This window comes from Coregonus clupeaformis, unplaced genomic scaffold, assembly GCF_020615455.1.
Source record: "Coregonus clupeaformis isolate EN_2021a unplaced genomic scaffold, ASM2061545v1 scaf0712, whole genome shotgun sequence".
In the NCBI taxonomy this organism is placed as follows: Eukaryota; Metazoa; Chordata; class Actinopteri; order Salmoniformes; family Salmonidae; genus Coregonus; species Coregonus clupeaformis.
The window spans coordinates 220,311-245,519 of NW_025534167.1; the positions used below are offsets into that span (position 1 = coordinate 220,311).

Genomic DNA, 25,209 nt, shown 5'->3' on the forward strand with positions numbered 1-25,209 from the left:
CCACAAACATATTGCATTATTATTACATGACTGAATGATATCTGTTAGTGAGATAAAACATCTGACCCTAACTTCCAGATCTAAGTCAGATGTTTGGGAAAAGGCTATTTTGGAAAACTCCTGCCAGGACTTTATCTGTTATTTGTGAGCTTCTTCCTCCTCCTCCTCCAACAGCCTGACACTCTACGAGGACAGGCTAGGAGCTGGGCTGGAGGCGGGCCTGTTACTCAACACTGGAGACGGGTTTCTCTCCTCCTCGCCTGTCTGCACAGAACAGAGCAGAGGAACTGTGTAGTGTGTAATTTAATACCAGACGCAGCCTGACTGAGCCTCTCTGCACACAGAGAGCCCCCTCACAGCCTGAGAGGCAGGCAGGAGAGGCAGGCAGGCTGAGCAGGCAGACTTCCAGGGTCCGGCTCAGCCCTCCATGACAGGACAAAGAGCAGGGGATGCAGGACCGACCAGAGCCCTAGTGGAGGACCCAGTGGACCCATCAGCCTCTCCCTCTCCCTGTGGCCAGGTACCAGAACCTCTCTCTCTCTGTGTGTGTGTTCTGTTTCCTCTGTTACAGTAGTACAGTGACAGTGCTGAAGGCAGCCAGTAGTGTAATGGAGATTTACTGTACTAGAATGGGCAGTAGCAGCACTTTCCAGAAGTGAACAGAACAGCACAGAATTCTGCACTGTAAGAGGTTTTAGACATGCATGCTTGCACTCATTGCCAATTGATTCCTTTTTTTAGGGACATTTTGCAATTTAAGCTGTTGCCTTTTTTCTTAAGTGGAAAATGTATCTTGCAAGAAGAGAAGTGTATGTGCACTTGAGGTGTACATGTCTCTGGCTGCATTCCAATGCAATCACCATACTCTCTCCCTCTGGGAATGCTGTGAGGAACAGGGCTCTGGTAAACATCCCCTGTCACAGTTTCTTTCTTTAGATAATAACACTGCGTTCAAGGCTTCAGGGCACTTTCTGAAACACCAGTTTTCTGAAACAGGAGCAACTGAGAGAAAGAGTGTGGTAGAGTATCATACTGAAGGTTTTAATTGTAAAAAAAAATGTATCCCCTTTTTCTCACGAATTTCGATCTTGTCTCATTGCTGCAATTCCCCAACGGGCTTGGGAGGCGAAGGTCAAGTCATGCGTCCTTCGAAACATGACCCGCCAAACCGCTCTTAACACCCGCCTGCTTAACCCGGAAGCCAGCCGCACCAATGTATTGGAGGAAACACCTTTCACCTGACGACCGAGGTCAGCATGCAGGCCCCCGGCCCACCCCAAGAGCGCGATGAGCCAAGTAAAGCCCCCCCGGCCAAACCCGGGACGACGCTGGGCCAATTGTGCGTAGCCCTATGGGGCTCTCGATCACGGCCAGTTATGACACAGCCTGGGATCGAACCCGGGTCTGTAGTGACACCATTCGGGAGGCCCCATACTGAAGGTTTTAAAGGATTAGTGCTCTGTGCTGCATGTTTCAGTTGGAGTGTTCTCTCTGGGGGTCGGAATGCGACCCTAAAGCCAAGAGGGGGGACACCACATGAAGCACTGTGTAACTTCAGCAGTGAGGGAATCAATTGGCTTGTTTTCTCTTGTTTTTAAGCTCCCTCTCCCTCTTTCTTCACTATTCTCTGGAAGAGCAAGAATAACATGGAGCTTTCAATGGTCCCTCTGATAAATACAATTTCACATGTATTTATTTTAAAAACTTCCCCCCTGCTTGACTGTGAGAGTGAGTTCAAGTGTTTTAATTAGTGCTCCATGCTGTGTAAGTGTTCTCTGAGGATTGTGCTGTGGGGAACAGATACAGACTCAGTCTGCCTCCCAAATGCCCATAGGGCTCTGGTCAAAAGTAGTGCACTACGTGGGGAATAGGGTGCCATTTGGGATGCAGCCACAGTCTACTCCAGGGCACACTGACTGAATACCTCAGGGAACCTGAATGGAAACTCAGATCAGATCAGGTCACGGTCGGAATGAGTTTGGTTTGGGCGGCAGCGGGGTGGAGGGGAAATAAAAAAATTAACTCCTGTACAGAACAGTCCTTGTGTTCTGCACCACTTCCTAAGGGGGTTGATTTTCCCTCTTTCCATCCCCAGTGCCCTGTTCTGTGTTAGTGAAGCATTGAGAGACAGGCTGTGTAGGCAGCCACCGTGCACTGTATCTGTAAGGCTGGCTGGTGCTGTAATAAGCCTGTCCACTGGTCCATCCAGGTCCTGCTAGGGTAACTACCTACAGCGTAGAATAAACCAACAACGTGGAGTTAACGTTGAGACAACGTGGTTGTGTGTTTGCTGGTCTTGCACATCAACTGCATTCCTCAGTTCATGCACCTTGGTTGGACAGCATATGCTTTCCTAGACAGCTCAGCCCACACAGCGTGGTCTGCCTCCTATTGGTCAGTGTTTTGCGTGTTGTGTTGGAGCCTGTGTGACCCCAGCTGTCTCCGTTAAATCTATCAGCAGCATCACACTGGTTTCTCCAGCCGCCGCTTAGCCCCAGCTCTCTAGCTGTACTGTGCATTAGTCTCACTCCTCAAGGCCCTCAGATTGTGTCGGTCGGTTCATCCGCCCATTTGCACTTTGACCAGCATGCCTGATGTCTGGCTGCTGCTCCAGCTAGAGTTGTATAGCATCCGATTATTACCACAGGGAAACGGTCTGGGATGGAGGTTGGCCAATTCATTACAGTGCAGGCCATTACATTACTCACTACTGCTGCTACATGGTTTTACACAGCTACTCCCTACACTGGACACATGGGTAGGTGTTACGAACCCCGTGGCTTTAAAAGTCTAGGGTGGATGGAAAAGAGACCCGTAACAATTCATGCAAATTAGAATCGTGACATGGAAACAGTGAGAACAAAAAATACACTGACAACCATAAGCTACCATCAAACATCACATTTTTATTTTGAACACACGGTAAAGGTTTGGGAAAAAGGGCTGAGCAGGACCCAAGGAATGAAACAATAATGTTTAAAAAAACTAAACTGATCTTGCCTGTCTCAAGAACCACTAAGCTACTGCTAACCATACAAAAATACAGTGGGTGGTCCGCTCAGGTCTAACTAGTGTTTTTAGACAATGTTCTTCCTACGGGTAATGTATGCCCAAGGGCAACTTGCTAAATCCCCCTTTTCCCAGAAACACACAACACAGTACCATACAGAGTAACCAGCAAATGAGTGAGTACACAAAAAAAACAGGACACCACAGTATCCATACTCACATACAAAAATAGTCTCTTCCAACAAACACAACTGACTGGCTTTTAAAACAATGGGATGTGTGATGTGAGTGAAAAACCAGAAACAGGTGGTGCAATGCAGAGGAATGTCCACTGATTGGTCCACCTCAGCAATCAGCAGACAAACGGATGTCGGACAGGTGGGACACCCCAACGACCACCAATCAGGAACACAAAGGACACCTGTGATTAGGGCAGAAGGAGAGGAAAAACACAAAAGCACACACAGGATACCTGTATCCATAACAGTAGGTAATTGCATAGATTTTTCAGATTTCAAACTTTTACTGGGGGGGGGGCTTTACTTGGCTCATTGCGCTGGGTTGGGCACGGAACTGGGCCAGAGCTGGGTAGACGAGGGGGTTGGAGGCCCAAAGCTTCGCCATGTGCACTCCATATTGGAGAGTGTGGGTGTTTACACTGGCAGAGGCACTGCCGGGCGCTAGCAGTGCTTACATAGAGAGAGACTAACTTACAACCAACTGTCTAAATGGCCCTAGATGGCAGTCATCTCATCAGTATTATTTTTTGTGTTATAATGGTTTATTTTCAGGGAGCAGATTAAATACCCACAGGTCTCTTGTTTTCATATTGTCACTAAGGGAGTGGATACAGTGGACTGGTGGATTGAGATCTCAAATAAGCTCTCACTATTGTAGCTTTGCTGCGTGTTAGCGTGCCAGGATATACTATAGGGCAAAGTGCTCTCAGACTGAAGACTTCTCTAAATTGTGTCTGTAAACTCAATGTTTACACTACCTCTTCTCCATCTCTCCCTGTGAATGGACTGTTCCATTGTGGAAGGCTGTGTGTGTGTGGGAGGGGGGTGACACAGTTGGATTGGCTCACTGTAGCAGGAGATGGGGGTGATGTTTGGCAGACATTGTGGCTGATGCTTCACATCACACTGGGAACTAATGAGTCAATACTGTACAGGCCCATCGCTGGAGGGGGTGAAAACACACACACACACACACACAGCAAGCAGAGCCAGACACACTGCTACATCGCGTTGAGCTAGGTTTGTCAATATTGCTAAACCACGAAAGTGGATTAATATTTCCTCTGTTTCACTGTACTGCAACCTGGATTGGACTAATAAATACAGTTTAACATGAGAAATGACTGTTGTCATGAGTAAGATATTATTGAGATGTTTTTCCTGGTAGAATAGAGTATTTCCTGGGAACCACATTTGAATGGCATAAATATGAAGAACAAATATATACATGATCATTAAGGATCAATACAGAGTGTTCAAGGCACATCATCAACACTAACCTATTACACCAGTGATAATAAATTACATTCAACTACACACAGCCTTCCCTGAGGGTAAGGTAGTTAGGGAGGTCTTTGCAGCCGTTATGTTTCTGTGGACGTACACAGACATGTAAACTTCCTCCTCTTTGATGATTGTTTGCGAGGCTTTCAGCCTGGTGCACAGATGAATTACTGACTAGAGAGAGAGAGAGAGAGAGAGAGAGAGAGAGAGAGAGAGAGAGAGAGAGAGAGAGAGAGAGAGAGAGAGAGAGAGTTTAAGCCCCACCCTCTTCAACATATATATTATATAACCACTTCAAAGGAAGCGATTCACAAACCTTCCATAACAAAGCCTTCACATACAGAGTCCCCTAAGCAAGCTGGTCCTGGGGCTCTGTTCACAAACACAAACAGAGCCCCAGGACGACAACAACAACAACAACACAATTAGACCCAACCAAATCATGAGAAAACAAAAAGATAATTACTTGACACATTGGAAAGAATTAACAAAAAAACTGAGCAAACTAGAATGCTATTTGGCCCTAAACAGAGAGTACACAGTGGCAGAATACCTGACCACTGTGACTGACCCAAACTTAAGGAAAGCTTTGACTATGTACAGACTCAGTGAGCATAGCCTTGCTATTGAGAAAGGCCGCCATAGGCAGACCTGGCTCTCAAGAGAAGACAGGCTATGTGCACACTGCCAACAAAATGAGGTGGAAACTGAGCTGCACTTCCTAACCTCCTGCCAAATGTATGACCATATTAGAGACACATATTTCTCTCAGATTACAGCGATCCACAAAGAATTAGAAAACAAACCCAATTTTGATAAACTCCCTTATCTACTGGGTGAAATACCACAGTGTGCCATCACAGCAGCAAGATTTGTGACCTGTTGCCACAAGAAAAGTGCAACCAGTGAAGAACAAACACCATTGTAAATACAACCCATATTTATGTTTATTTATTTTCCCATTTGTACTTTAACTATTTGCACATTGTTACAACACTGTATATATACATAATATGACATTTGAAATGTCTTTATTCTTTTGGAACTTTGAGTGTAATGTTTACTATTAATATGTATTGTTTATTTCGCTTTTGGGCGGCAGGTAGCTTGGTGGGTAAGAGCATTGTGCCAGTAACTGAAAGGTCGCTGGTTCTAATCCCCGAGCCAACAAGGTGAAAAATCTGTCGATGTGCCCTTAAGCAAGGCACTTAACCCTAATTGCTCCTGTAAGTTGCTCTGGATAAGAGTGTCTGCTAAATGACTAAAATGTAAATGTTTACTATCTACTTCACTTGCTTTGGCAATGTTAACATACGTTTCCCATGCCGAGAGAGAGAGAAAAAAAACACAAACAAAGACTGTATAAAAGAGCAGACCGCCACCAGGTTTCAGTTAGGAGGAGAGGAAGACAGAGGAGAGGAGAGAAAACTGAGGAACAAAGGAAATGGGTCACTGTTCTTTGACTGTGTTTTAACCATCTCTCTGTTTGATAGACTATCATATAACATAATATGTATGTTCCTCTCCATCATTCCTCTTCTCCCTTTCTTCCTCTCTATCTCATCCTATCCCTCTCCTCTCGGACAACGAACTCTCCACCTCTCTCTCTCTCTCTCTCTCTCTCTCTCTCTCTCTCTCTCTCTCTCTCTCTCTCACAGCTGTCAGCCTTCCCTGACACAGCAGAAACCCAAGGCCATCTCTGATTACACACAGGCATCCCTCTCCTCCTCCTCCCTCCCTCTTCTTCCAGTCTTGCCACTCCCCCGTCTTCCCAGAGGTATCGTTGGAGCTCCCAGGATGCGGCTGCTCAGCGCTCTGCTGCTCCTCCTGCTCCTCAGTTCTGCTGAGCCCAGGAAGGGTGGACGGAACAGAGACGGGGCATGGCCCGGGGGTAAAGGCAGAGCCAATGCTGTCAAACGCCAAACCTCTGAATGCAAGGAATACATGGAGGCTGGAGAGAAATACCTGGACTGTCAGGACTGCCAGCTGACCGGGGTGCAACAGCACTGGCCTGAAGACATCCACCACCTCCTGCTGGCCCGCAACAAGATCCAGGTGCTCAGAGACAACACCTTCTCCCAGTTCAAGATCCTAAAGAGTCTGGATCTACAACAGAATGAGATCTACATGGTGGAGGAGGGGGCGTTCGCAGGGCTGGGCCAGCTCACTACTCTGCTTCTTCAGCATAACAAGATGAAGACAGCTTCTGAGGAGCACCTGCTCCCCTTGCCAAGCCTCCGCTACCTGCGTCTCTATGATAACCCCTGGGACTGCCGGTGCTCGCTGGATAGCCTGGTCAGGACCCTGCAGGTGCCCAGCAACCGTAACCTAGGGAACTACGCCAAGTGTTCTGAGCCGGACGCTCTGAGAGGTCAGAAGCTGAAGAAGATGAGGCCGGAGCTGGTGTGTCCTGAGGATGGGGAGGGCCAGCAGCCAGGGCAGAAACCTCAGGAGGGGCAGGATAGTCTGCCCAAACCCCCTCCCATCAAGAAGCACCCTGATGCCAACTCCTTGTGCCACACCTACATGTTCCCCAAACCCATGCTGGACTGCAAGAGCAAAGGTAAGCTATGAGCCAACCTAGCTTGTCTTCCTTTCATTTGTTTGTGTAATTTGTGTGAAGAATTTCCTCCTTGGAGGACAATGAAGTGTTGTATTCTGGTCTTTCAGAAGACTGGAGTGAGTTATTAGGGTTCTCAGGGCCATGGGTTCATGGACCCAGATGAATCTCTACTGAAATGACTTTTTAGTCCAGGAATAGGACTAGTATGGGTCAGGGAAACCGGCCCTCCATGTACGAGTCACATGTCCATCTGAAATATCTGGCCATTGTTCACTGCTCATGATTGTTGTGAGGCCTTTTGCAATAGTGTGGAGGAGAGGCTGGCTGTTAGATACTCCAGAGCTGTGGTTGATAATGAGTACTTTCTAAATGTGTTCTCTATCATTTCCCTGAATCAGCATGTGGTACGTAACGTGACACACAAAGTGACCAAGGGAAAATATGGAGTCTCATTTCTGTCTCCTGTCCAGACTCTCACATCTGGTGCCGTTTCTGTGGAACTATGTATAACTGCCACATTAAAACTGCTATCAGGACTATAACTTCTATAAAGATTACGTTTCATTATTGTATTTCAAATAGCCGTTAGGCCAAGACCCATGGGACTGACTACAAATCCTGCATGGAGTCCATGCTGTGTGGGGACTGCTTTTGTGTTTGAGCTCCAAAATACAACTTGGAATATGTGCATGGTCCTGAATGGTCCCTTCATAATGATTCAGTGTAGAAGTGGCAGTATGGTCCTGAATGGTCCCTTCATAATGATTCAGTGTAGAAGTGGCAGTATGGTCCTGAATGGTCCCTTCATAATGATTCAGTGTAGAAGTGGCAGTATGGCCATGAATGGTCCCTTCATAATGATTCAGTGTAGAAGTGGCAGTATGGTCATGAATGGTCCCTTCATACTTATTTATTGTAGACGTGGCAGCACTCTGATCTATTGTTCTACTGTATATTTATGAAATGTCACAGTGAGCTGGCCCTTTGATCAAGATGATGAATGACAGTCATATAATGATATACTGTCCCTATCCTGTCCCCAGAAAGCCATTTATCAGAGTGCAGTTAAACATGCAAGAAACAGCAACACTGGTCTATCTGTATTCTACTGTCGCTATATAAAAGATCCCCATGTTCAGCTGGGTGAAACTATTTCCCTTCCCCTCTGGAAAAGTTTTCAATCAATCCTTTATCTGAACCTCAGTAGATAATCTCACTGGTCATAGTCTGTCCCCATCCCTCCCTCCCTCTCTCCCTCTTTCCTCTCACTCTTACTCTCACTTTCTCTCTCTCTCTCTCTCTCTCTCTCTCTCTCTCTCTCTCTCTCTCTCTCTCTCTCTCTCTCTCTCTCTCTCTCTCTCTCTCTCTCTCTCTTTCTCTCTCTCACTCTCACTCTCACTCTCACTCTCTCTCACTCTCACTCTTTCCTCTCTCTCGCTCTCTCGCTCTCCCTCATCTCTATCTCTCCTACTCTCTCTCCCTTTCTCTCCTCTCTCTCTCTCTCTCCCGATCTCTCTTGCTCTCCCTCCCTCATCTATCTATCTCTCTCTCTCTCCCTCATCTCTCTCTCTCCCGCTCTCTATCGCTCTCCCTCCCTCATCTCTCTCTTTCTCTGTTTCTCTCACTCTCTCTCCATCCCTCTCTCATATGTGAGTTCCAGTGAATTCAGAGCCTTTTCTCATCCTGTCTCCAGGGATCTGATGGTAATATACTGTATCACTAATTACTGAAACAAAGTCTCATTTGTAAACACTGGATATGCCCCTACAATACACTACAGAACTGCTTGGGAGCAAGACAGAACGTATCCAAACACAAACACAGAATCTGTGTGGTGAAAGTGTAGGCTACATACATGATATATGTGAGAATATGTGAGAGTACACATACTTTTTAGATAAATGTTGTCCAGACCTCACAGTCAGACACTGAGAGAAACCTTTTCAAACAAGTCATAAGCCTGAAAGATTATGCCTGGTTTAGTCCTGCTCTATAGCTAGCAGAAAAGTTGAGTCAGCATATGGGCGAGTTGGCCTGCATCTCGTCTCTGTAAAGGAAATGTGGCATTATATCATGGTTTCTTGGATTTCCTGTATAACCGACGGTCGGGTATATTGTCAGCAGACAAGTTGAATCTCATTAATACACATTCTGGGGGAGTCATGATGTGTAGCAGAGAGGGAGTAATATTCTGCTGGTAGTCTTCTCTCCTCCACAGCAGGATTGATTTTCTTTGATATACAGGCATGTTTGGCACCTTACTCTGTAAAAGCAGCACTGTGCATTTACAACCTAAATGTATGGCTATATACGTTTAGTTTCCTCCTGTCTGTAAACGACGTGTGATTTTAATAAACTATATCAGGGTTGGGCAACTGGCCACGGCCCCCCCCTTTTGTTGGCCCGCAGAACAATTACCCCCAAAAAAGTCTAATAAACGTACTGTTGAGGGTGGTTGTTATGTCAGTCACTGACAGCTACATTTGTTTAGATTGGTAAGTTAGTCTAGCGGCCAGCTATCTAAACTTGTAGTAATCATGGTCGAATTACCGACCGGGGCCCGTTGATTTTGATAGTCAGTCTCATTTAGATATCATATTAAAAACTGCAAACATTTCTCTCCACCCTATGGCAAAATGTGTAGAATTGCAGGAAATGAGCTGTAAAACTGCAAATTTTTCTCTTCGCCCCTTGGCAAAATGAGTAGAATTGCATGATTTTTTTAAATAAAATTGCTAAATCTTCTCTCCGCCCCATGACAAAATTTCACTTAGGGCCCCCAAAAGGCCCCGGCTCTGACTGCCTGAGTGGGTATGGATTTGGGTACGCAGACCCCCGAGCCACTGTGGCCCCTCATGATGAGTTCAGATTCTTTGTGGCCCCACCCCCATCAAGGTTGCCCACCCCTGAACTATGACATGATTTAGTCCTGCACAGTTCGAACACTGAAAGTCCATGTACATCACATGGATTCCTAGACAATCGGTCGTCTTCTCATGCAGCATCATTAGCAGCAGGTATTGGATAAATTAGACTGAGGGTTGATGCTCTCCTGATGAGCGTAGAAATGTCAAAAACAGAAGCTGATCCAAAAACTGTTATGCATGAACGACCTTGACTTCTCCCAACGTCCCAACCATCTGCATGTTTCCCCACTCAGTGCTGTAGTTTGAACTAAAGCATATCACAGGTGTTGTGAGGCAGGGGTTTGATAGATAATGGAAGAGGGAACATCTCTGGATGCGTCCCAAATGGCACCCTATTCCCCTATATAGTGCACTACTTTTAACCAGAGCCCTACCAGGGCCCATAGGGCTCTGGTCAAAAGTAGTGCACTATATAGAGAATAGGATGTCATTGGGAACGCTAACTTCTGTCTCTGTTGTGCTGTTGTGAATGCTCCAGCAGCAGCCCCATCTACAAGCCAAGGAGGGCTAATCTCATTTCCTTACGGTGGAGAATGATGGATGTCGTATGCTGTTATGATATTTGAGCAGCTGTCTGCCGTAAAGGTCTGTAATAGTTCCTTCAGCTGAATGATACATGAACCATGCTCAGGATGTGGCCTACTGGAAGCAGTCCAAGACTGTACATGGAGTTTGACAAACACAAAAGGTCCTGCGTCGTTCATGAAATAAACAATGATGGTTTTCCACCCCACCACAGCGATGTTCCTTCTCAGCTAAGCATTTTAGTTTTACAGCTAACTCCTTTCATTGTGAACATGACTTGGAAAACCGGTTCCAAAGACATAATTCATTATGAAGTGTTAATACAAGTTGTATGCATTTTAGGGACCACCTACTTAGTCTTTATGTTAAACTATACATTGAGAACAATGGCTCTTGCAGATGTTTTCCTTCTATGGTAAAGGCTGCTGGCGATCACAATAAAAGAGAGAAGCTCTCTCAGAGGCCTTCTAAGCCTGTGGGAAACCCTGTTTCATATGTTAGCCTTCATGTTTCATACCCTTCAAAGGCTAAGGGAACCCAGAGTGCTGTGAATAACAGTCCTGCTTGGCACAGACCTACAACATGGCTACAGAGTGACTATAGAAAGGGGACCATCTTGATATTCTTAGGGCACACTTGGAATTCACATATGTAGGAATCCACATTTCAGTCACTCTGGCGATCAAAAAGTATGCATTGGGTTAAAAAATTAACTTATGCCCAAAAGTTCCTTGTGTGTCTGCTTATGTTTTCGTTCATGTTTTCATGCAGTATGAAAGCTAGTTGATTTTGCCATTGTAAACATGTCTGGTTAAGCCATTGTCCTCTCACTGACCTCCATATTCTCTCTCTCTTTCTCCCCCCTCTCTCCCCCCCTCTCTCCAGAGCTGAAGAACATACCCTCAGGCCTCCCGTCAGACATTGTGAGGATGGACTTGTCCAGTAACAGCATCACTCAGCTCTGGCCCAAGGATTTTGTTGCTGCCAGGGACCTGAAGCTCCTCAACCTCAGCAGCAACAGTCTGGATCAGATCGACACAGGTGAGAAGAGATCATCCACTTCCTTCCAACAGCACACTCCTTATGGATGTGTTCCAAGTCATGCTGCACAGATGATCAGATCCAGAAGAAGACGTATTTAATAAGATAAAGCAATCCTTTTTTTTTTTTTGGAAGTGTGATTTACAGTAGTGAGTGCATACATTTTCTTACTGGTTCCCAATGGAAATTGAGCCCACACTGGACCTTCAAAGAAAGAGGTCAAAATAGGAATCAGATGAGAACCTTGACCTTGAGTCCATTCATCACAAAATGGAGGCAGAGCTTTATTTCATCCTGGAATAGAATCCTTAGAATCCCTGGGGTAATGTGGGAAAAGATGCAGAAAAAAAGACTAATCAAAAACTCACATACTTTATCTACCATACCAGACAACGTTGAGTTTGGATCAATTCTACACATCCATAAAAATCCTTAACGCTCATTAGCTTCTCACACGGTTTAATCTGACTTGTTAAAGGAGCCTACGATGCCGTAAACATACTACATCTCGTTTGTAGAACTAACAAGGTTCTCTATTTGCCGAGGAATCACTACACTACCTTCTAGTTCTGTTACGTTGGAGAACTGGAAGAAAAAACCCGCTATATCATTATTCCTAGGCTAACAAGAACTGGTCACACAGCCAGGAAGCTTCGCCAAGGAAGGAAAATCATTCCCTTATCATTCATTATTGCAGAACATTTGTAAACAATTTACATTAGAGTATTTCCCTGAGTTGTTACTGAGCAATAAATGGTGGTTCATTCTGACCCACTATGACAACCAGTACTGTACACACCAGTGGCGATTTTAGCATGTAAATCTTGGTGGGGCAACAAAAACAAAATGTGTGGGATGCATGCCAGCAAAGCCACTACACAACACAACACTAAACAATACATTAATTGCACTATAACGGTGACAAACGGTGCCCACAAACTGTTAGGGCCTACATAAACCTGTCCCAATAGCAGTCCCAACACCTTACCATTGCTACACCTGGCTATCAGCGGAGCATAGCTGATATGGCTGACTTGCTTAAACAAATGTGGTTTCTACTGACAATTGAGATGTACAAACTATGGCATAAGGGGACGACAAGCGGATAAGAGGCAATCCGTCATTTTGATTAAGACGTTATTAATGAGCGAGCCAGGACGGAGGTAGTCAATATAACTATTTGTTCAGCACTTTTGAAATGTACAGCGACAGAATTCAGAACATGGGCCGTTCTTACAGTGTTCTCCCTGTGCATCAAGTCAGAACAGTAGGATAAATAAAGGGGGCATATAAGCAGACAATGAAAGCTCTTACAATATTTGATGATTACATTTCTCAAAAACAGGTTATAGGCTACATGTGCACCACTGAGTCAGAACAGTAGGTGAAATTAAGAGGTGAAAATTAACCAAATTATTATGGTGAGGCACATGGGCTACTAACAGCTTACTACACAACATACACTTAGTATTACTTTCTTAGCTACAGTATACATATCTCCCTGGCATATTACATAATTCATGCAGCAGCATATAAGACATTTTGGGACGTTGTTGTGATGTGCTCACTTGAACAGGAAGGTGGCGCGACGGTCCTTCGTGGGCAAGTTTTGTCATCAAAGAAAGAGAAAGAGGACGGATTTACAATTCCGAGTTGGATGACCGTTCAAAACGTATTTTCCCAGTCTGAGCTCGTTTATTCCCGATTTACCAGTTGCAACGCTTGCAGTTAGCCACTGTCACCGATTTCTTCCAAACCACTCATTGTTGAATTTGCGATTTCTAACTTGTAGTGCAATGTCCAATGGCCGATGAGCACCAATACACCAATATAATTATCTTCATTATTTCTCTTCATATGACAAGGATTAAAAAGGATTTGCCAGTAGATTGTCGACTTCATTCATGATGATGACTGCTAGCTAAGATTTTGAAAGTAAGATGTTGACATGATCAGTCCAATCAAAGCTACTGTACATATACGGTGATTTAACGTCATTTTATCTGTGGCCAATGACATTGAGCCTTCGCACTTCTAATGTAACTCTATGGCAGGACCCGAAGGGCTAGAATTTTCGATGTCTACCCTTACTAAGGACTTAGACTTGGAGGTGATGTAGTGTCCCCATGAGTGACAGAACACTGAGCCAATCACGGCGCAATGCTCCTATTTTCTGCTGGCTTGCCCCACCACCACAGAAAGCACTGCGCTAAGCTGAAACACCTGCATTTTGGAGCTGCTTTACTCAAGAAAACAAAAAAGAGACCATGTTTGTATGCGGCTTTATTAACTCAATTATATATATATTTTTTACATTGTTTGCAAACTGATTTGTGACACGTATTAATGCCAAAATAACATGCAAAACAGGCAAGCCCAAAAAAATTGAAAATAAATAAATATATATATATATTTATATATCTTTTTTTTTCTTTGGTAAAAATGTGGGGTTCAAAACAGGTGGGGACCTGCCCTGAATGACGGGTTGCCACTGATACACACACAGTCATGATCGAGGAGAAATAAATTAAATAGCCTGTTATGGATAAAAGGCCAATCCGTTCTGGAGAGAGAAAGCAACTGCAAATTGAACACAATCCACAATAAATATTCACAAATTGCTCCCTCAGTTTTCTCAGCGACTGTGAGAAGCTAAGCTCTGTAGAAGCCCAAACTGGTCTCAAAAATAGACCAGAATTGTGGTCTCATTGAGTTGCACAAACAAACCAGTAGAAACCGGACAGTAATTCTCATGAGTATGATAAGAGCATCATCTGAGGAGGTTTGTGGGAGTGGTGACAGGAGGTCACTCTGGAGACAGTGCTGAATACAGTAGGCCTATCTATCTCTATGGTGCTAGCCAGCATGAAGCACACAGCCACCATTACTCAGGGCTACACTGCAGGAACACATCTTAAAGAGTGTCAGCCCAACTATTAGGCACATCACAGTCACATCAACAGTCTAACTTCAGCTTGAATTAGAGCTGAGAGTAGGTGATGGGGAGAGCACTGGTCAAAGTTAATATCAGCATGTGTTTGAAGACGAGGTGCTGAAAAAACAGTCAGAAATGAGTTATGGAAGCTGTTACTCTTTCTCCTGTTACAGCAGAACATTAGTTCCAGGTAATACTTCAGCATTCATGTCCATTAGTGGAAATTAGTTCCACTGAAACTTTCCACTGAGTGCTACTGTACAGTCATGGTCAAATGTTTTGAGAATGACACAAATATTAATTTTCACAAAAGTCTGCTGCCTCAGTTTTTGTGATGGCAATTTGCATATACTCCAGAATGTTATGAAGAGTGATCAGATGAATTGCAATTAATTGCAAAGTCCCTATTTGCCATGAAAATTAACTTCATCCCCAAAAAACATTTCCACTGCATTTCAGCCCTGCCACAAAAGGACCAGCTGACATCATGTCAGTGATGATCTCGTTAACACAGGTGAGAGTGTTGACGAGGACAAGGCTGGAGATCACTCTGTCATGCTGATTGAGTTAGAATAACAGACTGGAAGCTTTAAAAGGAGGGTGGTGCTTGAAATCAAGGAAACACGTGCCGTCATCATTGCTTTGCACAAAAAGGGCTTCACAGGCAAGGATATTGCTGCTAGTAAGATTGCACCTAAATCAACCATTTATCGGATCATCAAGAACTTCAAGGAGAGAGGTTCAATTGCTGTGAAGAAGGCTTCAGGGCGCCCAAGAAAGTCCAGCAGCGCCAGGACCGTCCCTAAAGTTGATTCAGCTGCGGGATCGGGGCACCACCAGTGCAGAGCTTGCTCAGGAATGGCAGCAGGCAGGTGTGAGTGCATCTGCATGCACAGTGAGGCGAAGACTTTTGGAGGATGGCCTGGTGTCAAGAAGGGCAGCGAGGAAGCCACTTCTCTCCAGGAAAAACATCAGGGACAGACTGATATTCTGCAAAAGGTACAGGGATTGGACTGCTGAGGACTGGGGTAATGTCATTTTCTCTGATGAATCCTCTTTCCGATTGTTTGGGGCATCCGGAAAACACCTTGTCCGGAGAAGACAAGGTGAGCGCTACCATCAGTCTTGTGTCATGCCAACAGTAAAGCATCCTGAGACCATTCATGTGTGGGGTTGCTTCTCAGCCAAGGGAGTTGGCTCACTCACAATTGTGCCTAAGAACACAGCCATGAATAAAGAATGGTACCAACACATCCTCAGAGAGCAAGTTCTCCCAACCATCCAAGAACAGTTTGGTGACGAACAATGCCTTTTCCAGCATGATGGAGCACCTTGCCATAAGGCAAAGGTAATAACTAAGTGGCTCGGGGAACAAAACATCGACATTTTGGGTCCATGGCCAGGAAACTCCCCAGACCTTAATCCCATTGAGAATTTGTGGTCAATCCTCAAGAGGCGGGTGGACAAACAAAAACCCACAAATTCTGACAAACTCCAAGCATTGATTATGCAAGAATGGGCTGCCCAGAAGTTAATTGATAGCAGAGGTCTTGAAAAATAAGGGTCAACACTGCAAATATTGACTCTTTGCATAAACTTAATGTAATTGTCAATAAAAGCCTTTGACACTTGTAATTATACTTCAGTATACCATAGTAACATCTGACAAAAATATCTAAAAACACTGAAGCAGCAAACTTTGTGAAGACCAATACTTGTGTCATTCTCAAAACTTTTGACCACGACTGTATAAGATTAATTGAAGTAGCAACTGAACAACGTCCTCTCTCCTTGTCCCCCTCTTAGCTGCATCCACTGGGCTCCTGTACCACTCAGTAGGAATGACTTCCACTGAGACTTTTTTTTTTTCTTTTTTTTTAGGGGGTAGATCAGCTTTAATATTGCAGATAGATTGTAACTTCCATCAATGTAATTGTCTGCATTACTTCCAATCCCCGTATGTTTTTTTTCTTTTTTCCGCGCATATATATATATATATATATATATACACATACATACATATACCCATATACATACATATATATACATACATATCCTTTAAAAATATATATATTTCCCTTTCTTACTTTCCAACCCCACCATCCCTTCCCTAATTGGAGTAAACTAGTGAACAACAATGCTTAGGCCTCTACTTCATGCTTATACATACTATATACATTTTATGGACACAGTCAATAATTATATTTGTTTGTTTTTACTCCTGAACTTCCTCCGATCATTTTCATGATGTCCATCTGGTATGCTTCTATATGCCATATCTTTCTAACTGTGCTCTTTCACAAAAGCTCACAATATATAATCTATATACTTATTATGGACACAGCATGTCTTACACTAGTTATCTTGTTGTTATTAGTTGTTGTTATTAGTCCCATCCTTCAGCTCCATTCAACACCTCCCATCTATCTCTTAACACCATCCACATTGGATTTCTATTTGCCATATATTTTTCAACTGTACTGTGATGTCCACTGAGACTTCTGCTACAAGATGAATTGAAATACCCTGTCCCTCTAACCCCCTACCATCCTGCATTTCTCCCCCTCTCCTAGCTGCGTTGCTGGGCTCCTGTACCTCGCGGGAGCTGGACCTGTCCAACAACAGCCTGCACTACTTCCAGTACGGAGTGTTGGAGACCTGTACTTCCTCAGGATGCTGAATCTGGGGGATAACCCCTGGGTCTGTGACTACAATATCCACTACCTGATCTACTGGCTGAAGCTGACCACCCCCAGGGTGGCCTCTCTGGCCTAGTCTGACCGAGCCTCAGGAGTTCAGGGGCTGGCTCGTGGAGAATTATGTCCAAGACCTACAACGGAGAGTGTCCCAAGGATAAGGATCCACAGCCAGGGGGGTGATACGGGACAGGGACAGACAGGTACGGGTAAGGGACAGCTCAGGGAGCTAGTGGCCGAGACAGAGGAGATCGAGCTGCTACCGAAGCCTCTGAGAGACCCCAGACCAAAGAAATAAGGAGGTCACCAGGTTGAGTTAATAGGATAGAGTTGAAAATTACACGAGAACTGTTGTTGTTGTTGTTGTTGTTGTTGTTGTTGGTGGTGTTTTATATTATCGCAGAACATTCCAATTCAGTCTGTATCAGATTTTTTTTTTTACGTTGAGATTCCCACCAGAATAACCAATGCAGGATAGTTAGATTCCACCAGCATAACCAATGCAGGGCAGTTGTTGCTGTTTTCGTTACAATAATATTTTGTTGTGTAAATACTTTTTTGAAAAAGTAGAGGTTGATATTTTCTAAATGTATGATTTAGACAATCTGTTCATGAAATAAAAAGCCATTTTTTTCTGAAATGCATGAGGTTTACATTACTAACACACACTTCACTAATCCTAAAGGGATTTAGGCACATCCTTCCCCTAATAATAATGTAAGTGATGAGTTGTGCATGAGTACGTTAGATGGTGTTCCCATTGATTGTGTCCCTGCCTATAAATACCTGGGCATCTGGATTAATGAAAAGCTATCTTTTAAAAGCATGTTGACAAGTTATAATCTCAGTTTACGCTTTCATTTGGATGTGTTGTTGTCTCTGGGTCAGTTTATGAGAAAGGCTAGTGATTTTTATTTTGATAAATGTGTTTGTTTTGTTTGATTGTTTATTGTGTATATAATATTTGCTATTTATTTAATTTTGTGTTTTAAATTGTGTATACTTTTCTTTTCTGTATTGTTCCTAGGGCACATTTTCAAATGAGACCTAGGTCTCAATGTGTTTTTCCCTGGTTAAATAAAAAGGTTAATAACCCCTTCAACTATCTGTTTGATCTGTGATGCATCGTACCTTCACCATAAAACATGGAACGTCTTCGGGTCCGTTCAAAGAGCTGCTTCAAGGCTTTACTACCTCTTCCTCTCTGCACTACCTCTTCCTCTCTGCACTACCTCTTCCTCTCTGCACTACCTCTTCCTCTCTGCACTACCTCTTCCTCTCTGCACTTCCTCTTTGCACTACCTCTTCCTCTCTACACTACCTCTTCCTCTCTGCACTACCTCTTCCTCTCTGCACTTCCTCTTCCTCTCTGCACTACCTCTTCCTCTCTACACTACCTCTTCCTCTCTGCACTACCTCTTCCTCTCTGCACTTCCTCTTCCTCTCTGCACTACCTCTTCCTCTCTACACTACCTCTTCCTCCCTCTGCACTACCTCTTCCTCTCTGCTACCTCTTCCTCTCTGCACAGCCTCTCTCTCTGCACTACCTCTTCCTCTCTGCACTACCTCTTCCTCTCTGCACTACCTCTTCCTCTCTGCACTTCCTCTCTGCACTACCTCTTCCTCTCTACACTACCTCTTCCTCTCTGCACTACTTCTTCCTCTCTGCACTACCTCTTCCTCTCTACACTACCTCTTCCTCTCTGCACTACCTCTTCCTCTCTGCACTTCCTCTTCCTCTCTGCACTACCTCTTCCTCTCTACACTACTTCTTCCTCTCTGCACTACCTCTTCCTCTCTACACTACCTCTTCCTCTCTGCACTACCTCTTCCTCTCTGCACTACCTCTCTCTCTGCTTACCTCTCCCTCTCTACACTACCTCTTCCTCTCTGCACTACCTCTCTCTCTGCACCTCAACACATGAAGCTGAGAGTTAGGCCTGGACCCGCTGAAGACCTAAAGTACATTAAGTCAGTCCATACGATCCTGAACAGAAACCGATGTCTTGGGTTCATACACACCATGAGTGATTCACATGCAGGGATTGTGGGCCACTGATGTTGCGGTGGGTTTCTATAGCGGCATGTGTCCTGAATGATCCTGGAGGTCCCATGTTAGCCTGGGAGCCCTGTTGACATCACAGGAGTCAGACATGACTCTGAGGTTCTAAGCAGTACGGTAAAGTATCTCAGTGAGTGAGGACACTTCCCAACACAAATATGCACAGCTGTTACTCTCAGAGCTTTCTCACGTTTGGAAACATGTTGTTTGGTATGTCAGAAAAAAGAGGGGGAAACAATTTATTCAGTCAAGCTGTCCAATAATCTGATGTTTGCTATCTGGGGAGAGAGTCTGAAGATCACTGCCTGTGAATGTCAATCAAAAACATTTCCATTTCTGTCCTTTGTTCAGCAACTTTTGATGCGAGGAAGGCAAATTGTTATACAGTAACTCTTAAAAAGAGTTTCATAAAAACCTCTCGAAAGGCTTTAATAGATTGTATTAAGTATCTGCAGATATCTCCCGATTTCGTCAGTTGGAACGGAACCTTCTACGGTGACTGTGGAACTATAGTCCTCGCTGTGCAGATGACGTGTCTGGAAGAAAACCCAACTTGGATTAATTGGGATATTGAAAACAGACCACCACCTAACTTTAAAGAGCCTGCAGAAGGACCACAAAATTACCCCCAATTTGGTTCTGCTTTTGTTACGACTACAATTCACAGGTACAGAAGAAACGGAGTGTATAGAATACAGTAACTTTTTCCTCTGATTATTTCATTCAGCCATAGTGATTCATGGAATGATAAGCTTTATGAAACACACCACCCAGGGTGATCATATGAACGAAACAGGCTCCACATAGCCATAGAACAGCTGTAAGAGGTTGTCACTCGACCAGAGTATGGTTATACACAGCTCCAACCAGATCACTTAAAAGAAGATTGTTGGTTGTTTTCAAATCTCTCAAGATACTGTATGATATTGATAAGATGCCGTATCTTAAATTCATCATCATGTTGTTGCGGAATTTTCTGCACGGCAGGAAATACAAACTTGTAGTGTATTCAGGTTTAAAAATACTTCATGTTTGCAATTTCCACTTTAAAATGTCAGACTTGATTTGCCCTAACGGAAAATGCATCAACCCTTACAAAAAAATCATGAATTACAATCCACATTTCCTGTTTCTGCAGGATTTTTACTGTGGCTTCGCTGGGTCAGAGAGGTGCCCCCGCACCTCTCTGACCCAGTTCGCTACAGCAGTAAAATAATCCTGCAGAAACAGGAAATGTGGATTGTAATTCATGATTTTTTTTTGTAAGGGTTGATACAGGTCGAGACACAGCCCCCCGGCTGCCTTAATAGACGCCCAGTTGTTGGGGGTTAACTGTGGTCCTGTGTAGCTCAGTTGGTAGATCATGGCGCTTGCAACACCAGGGTTGTGGGTTTGAGTCCCACAGGGGACCAGTATGAAAATGTATGCACTCACTACTGTAAGTCACTCTGGACACGATCATCTACAAAAATGTACAGGAACTGCCTTGCTCAAAGGCAAACAGCAGAGTTTTCAGGCTTGGGGATTCAAACCAGCAACCTTTCAGTTACTGGCCCAACGCTCTTAACTGCTAGGCTACCTGCCACACCAGTGTTAAAAGTGGACCAGTGCTCACTTGTACAGAGAATCTCACATTTTCTACTGTTTGAGTGCCAGCACCTCTTTAGAGAATACCGGCTCAAAAATACAAACCCTGGTACATAAATATGATGTTTAATCCACTTCAAGCACTGCTCAGCACTATTCTAAGAACAAATATTACACCTACTAAGCCAATAGAGTGATGTCTTTGGAACTCCTGGAAACACACTTTACCATGGCACTCAGAAGGAACAAGTGTGTGTGACTTCACTGACCACTAAAGAGGGCACTAAATCCACTAAAGAGCCCTAAATATAGGCTGGATAATCAGAACAGGTCGAGACACACCTATGCAAAAGTTAGACTGAAAACCTACTCAGAAAGTTAAACTAAATAAAACGTCTTGCATGGAATGGTGCACATTCCTTCATCTTTAATGGCTGTGAAGCCACCAGCTGTTGTGTTTACTGAATACAGCACAGAATCCTTGTTTTCCTGTGCTGCTACATTATGGAGTTAGTAACAAACACATAACTAAATGAAGTCGTTTTTCTGTTGATGGAATATCACGATGGAATATGGAATGATAAGAAAAAAAAACCTTGTTAATTGTGACCAGTTAGCTAAATCTACTGTCTAACTTAGCTACATGCGCCCGGATGCATATGAAATTTGAGTTACACACAAATTCTAGAAATAATTTCTGAGAATTGCAGGAACTTGTTTTACTTGCCAAAATATATAATTCACTTGAAGGGCATTATTGTTATAGAAAACAAAAACATGGGCAGGTTCAGAAATCAGTCCAGAAATGTGATGGAAGTCAAGGTTAATGCTGAGTGAACCCTCTACCTGGACCAAAACGACCAGATCAGTGAATAATGACATACAATGTTCTTATGAGCTATAAATGGATCATGAAAAACATCGAATCAACTTCTGAGCCAAAGTGTCAACCATTTGATACTGGCTCAAATAACCTACTACAGTAGTCACAGGACAGAGGATATGTGATTCTATGTGATTTAAGAAAATGCTAAGAACAATGAATGCACCCAGAGGAATTTGCATAGGGAAAGGAGCGTAATCAAGACCACACATTTGGATCCAGGGAAAGAGCAATGATCTTAGAATGTTTTCCACAGTTTCTCGTGAGCTGAGAGGGTGACCCTGTCACCATGACACAATGGAGAAAAGGAACTCTCCAGCTGTTCTGGGCCCGTATTCACAAAGAGTCACGGTGTAGGGAGTACTGATATAGGATAAATGTTGCCTTTTAGATCATAATGAATATGATTATATACATTTACATTTCATTTACGTCATTTAGCAGACGCTTCTTATCCAGAGCGACTTACAAATTGGAGTGCATTCACCCCTATAGTGAGTTAGGGATAACCACTTTACAATTGTTTTTTTGTTTTTTTGTTTTTTTGGGGGTAGAAGGATTACTTTATCCTATCCCTATTCCTTAAAGAGGTGGGGTTTCCAAATGTCTCCGGAAGGTGATGAGTACTCCGCTGTCCTCAAGGCGTCGTGAGGGAGCTTGTTCCACCATTGGGGTGCCAAGGAGCAGCGAACAGTTTATCACTATGCTGAGCCCGGGGAACTGACATCGCTTCCGCAGAGAAGGAGCCAGCAGGCCAGAGGTGGTATGAACGCAATGCCCTCGTTTGGGTGTAGGGACTGATCAGAGCGCTGAAGTGCAGGAGGTGCAGTTCCCCTCCACAGCTCCATAGGCAAGCACCATGGTCTTGCAACGGATACAGCTTCAACTGGAAGCCAGTGGAGTGTGCGGAGGAGTGGGGGTGACGTGAGAACTTGGGAAGGTTGAACACCAGACGGGCTCGCATTCTGGAGAGTTTGTAGGGTTTAATCTGGCACAGGCAGGGAGCCCAGCCAACAGCTGAGTTGCAGTAATCCAGGCCGGGAGATGACCAGTGCCTGGATTAGGACCTATGCGCTTCCTGTGAAGGAAGGGGATTCGTACTCTCCGGTGTTGTAGAGCATGAACCTGCAGGATCGGGTCACCGCCTTGATGTTAGCGGGAGAACGACAGGGTGTTGTCCAGGGTCACGCCAAGGCTCTTCGCACTCTGGGAGGAGGAGACACAACGGAGTTGTCAACCGTGATGGCGAGATCATGGAACGGGCAGTCTTCCCGCGGGAGGAAGAGCAGCTCCGTCTTGCCAGGGAAAGTTCAGCTTTGAGGTGGTGATCGTCATCCATACTGATATGTCTGCCAGACATGCAGAGATCGATTCGCCACCTGGTTATCAGAAGGGGAAGGAGAAGATTAGTTGTGTATCGTCAGCGTAGCAATGATAGGAGAGGCCATGTGAGGATATGACAGAGCCAAGTGACTTGGTAGCATAGGGGAGAAAAGGAGGTAGGCCTAGAACTGAGCCCTGGGGGACACCAGTGGTGAGAGGACGTGGTGCGGAGACAAAGCTTCTCGCCACAGCCACTTGGTAGGAGCGACCGGTCAGGTAGGACGCAATCCAGGGAGTGAGCCGCGCCGGGAGATGCGCAGCTCGGAGAGGGGGTGGAGAGGAGGATCTGATGGTTCACAGTATCAAAGGCAGCAGACAGGTCTAGAAGGACAAGAGCAGAGGAGAGAGAAGGTTGGCTTTTAGCAGTGTCCGGAGAGCCTCCGTGACAAGAGAAGAGCAGTCTCAGTTGAATGACCAGTCCTGAAACCTGACTGGTTTGGATCAAGAAGGTTCTGAGAGAGATAGCAAGAGAGTTGGCTAAAAGACTGACGCTCAATAGTTTTGGAAAGAAAAGAAAAGAAGGGATACTGGTCTGTAGTTGTTCACATCAGTGGGATCGAAAGTGTTGGTTTTTGAGAAGGGGTGCAACTCTCTTGCTCTCTTGAAGACGGAAGGGGACATTTTATTTTTATTTTATTTAACCTTTATTTAACCAGGAAGGGCTCATTGAGATTTAAAATCTCTTTTCAAGAGCGTCCTGGCCAAGATAGGCACCAAGTCATTACAAAAAAATTAAGCAGGACAGACAACATGAAAAACTACAGGTAATCTAGTAAAAACCATTCATGAATTCACAAAGAGTATAACAATATCAAAAACACGCAAATTAAAAACATTGACAGGTCAGGGAATCAGCCTCAAAATCCTTCATCAGAGATTTTAAACACCAATCGGGACAAGTTCTTCCAGTTTAAAATTATTGTGTAAGGTGTTCCAAGACGTTGGCGCAGAGTAGGCATAAGACCTTTTTACCAAATTCAGTTCGGACATTTGGAAACAGTTAGCAGGATAAGTCCAGTGAACGAAGAGAGTACCCTCCATATTTCTGAACAATAAAAATGCCCAAATAAAAGGTAGTAAACCCAAAATGGCTTTGTAATAAAAGTATACCAGTGACTGAGCCTAACGGTGACTAGAGAAGGCCAGCCAACCTGGTATAGTCGCAGTGGTGCGTAAGGGTTTTGCAGTTTAAAATAAATCTCAAAGTACCATGAAGTAAAGAGTGTCAATTGATCTCAAACACTGAGGGAAGCATTCATATAAAAATATCCCCATAGTCTAGTAAAGGCATAAATGTAGCTGATACTAGCCTCTCTGAAGCTTCAAAAGAAAAACAGGCCTTATTCCTAAAATAAAATCCCAATTTCAGCTTCAATTTTTTGTAAGTTGTTGAGTCATGCAATTTAAAAGAGAGGCCGTCATCAATTAGGAATTCCAAGATATTTATATGAGGTTACAACCTCAATCTCCTTGCCCTGACAGATAACAGGTGAAAGGTTCAGAGGTCTATTTCTTGCATTAGAAAACACCATTAGTTTAGTTTTGTCAGTATTGAGGATAAGCTTCAATTGACACAAGGTATGTTGAACAGTATAAAAAAGCAGTTTGCAAGTTCTGAAAGTGTAAGAGAGTGAGGCACAACAGTAAATAACAGTATCATCAGCATAAAATGAAGTTGTGCATTTTGGACATTTTTGTCTAATTCATGAATATAAATAGTGAATAAGAGAGGACCCAAGTAACAGAGCCCTGGGGCACACCATTCAGGACAGACAATTTAACAGACATAAGCCCATCAAATTGAGTGCACTAGAGTTCTATCAGACAGATAGTTAGCAAACCATGCAACTGCATGCTCCGAAAGACCTACACTCAACAATCTCTGCCTTAGTATAGCATGATCAACTGTATCAAAAGCCTTCTAGAGAGATCAATAAAAAGGTGAGACACAATGCTGTTTTTTGTCAAGGGCTTCAGTGATATCATTTAAAACCTTCATGGCTGCTGTAATTGCAATGCTTCTTACTTGAAGCCCGATTGATACATTGATAAAATAGAGTTAGTAAATAAAAACT

At 44.0% G+C, this 25,209-nt stretch overlaps 1 protein-coding gene across 1 annotated transcript; it reads left to right on the forward strand.

The window, feature by feature from the left end:
• Positions 1 to 225: 225 nt before the first annotated feature.
• On the forward strand, positions 226 to 17,402 carry LOC121568091 (leucine-rich repeat-containing protein 17). The gene is given in 7 exon segments (XM_045216442.1): positions 226 to 520; positions 6,191 to 7,095; positions 11,433 to 11,588; positions 17,097 to 17,174; positions 17,177 to 17,280; positions 17,315 to 17,347; positions 17,349 to 17,402. Coding segments are annotated over 6 exon segments (1,191 nt in total). The 5' UTR covers positions 226 to 520; positions 6,191 to 6,329.
• The last annotated feature ends 7,807 nt before the right edge of the window (positions 17,403 to 25,209 follow it).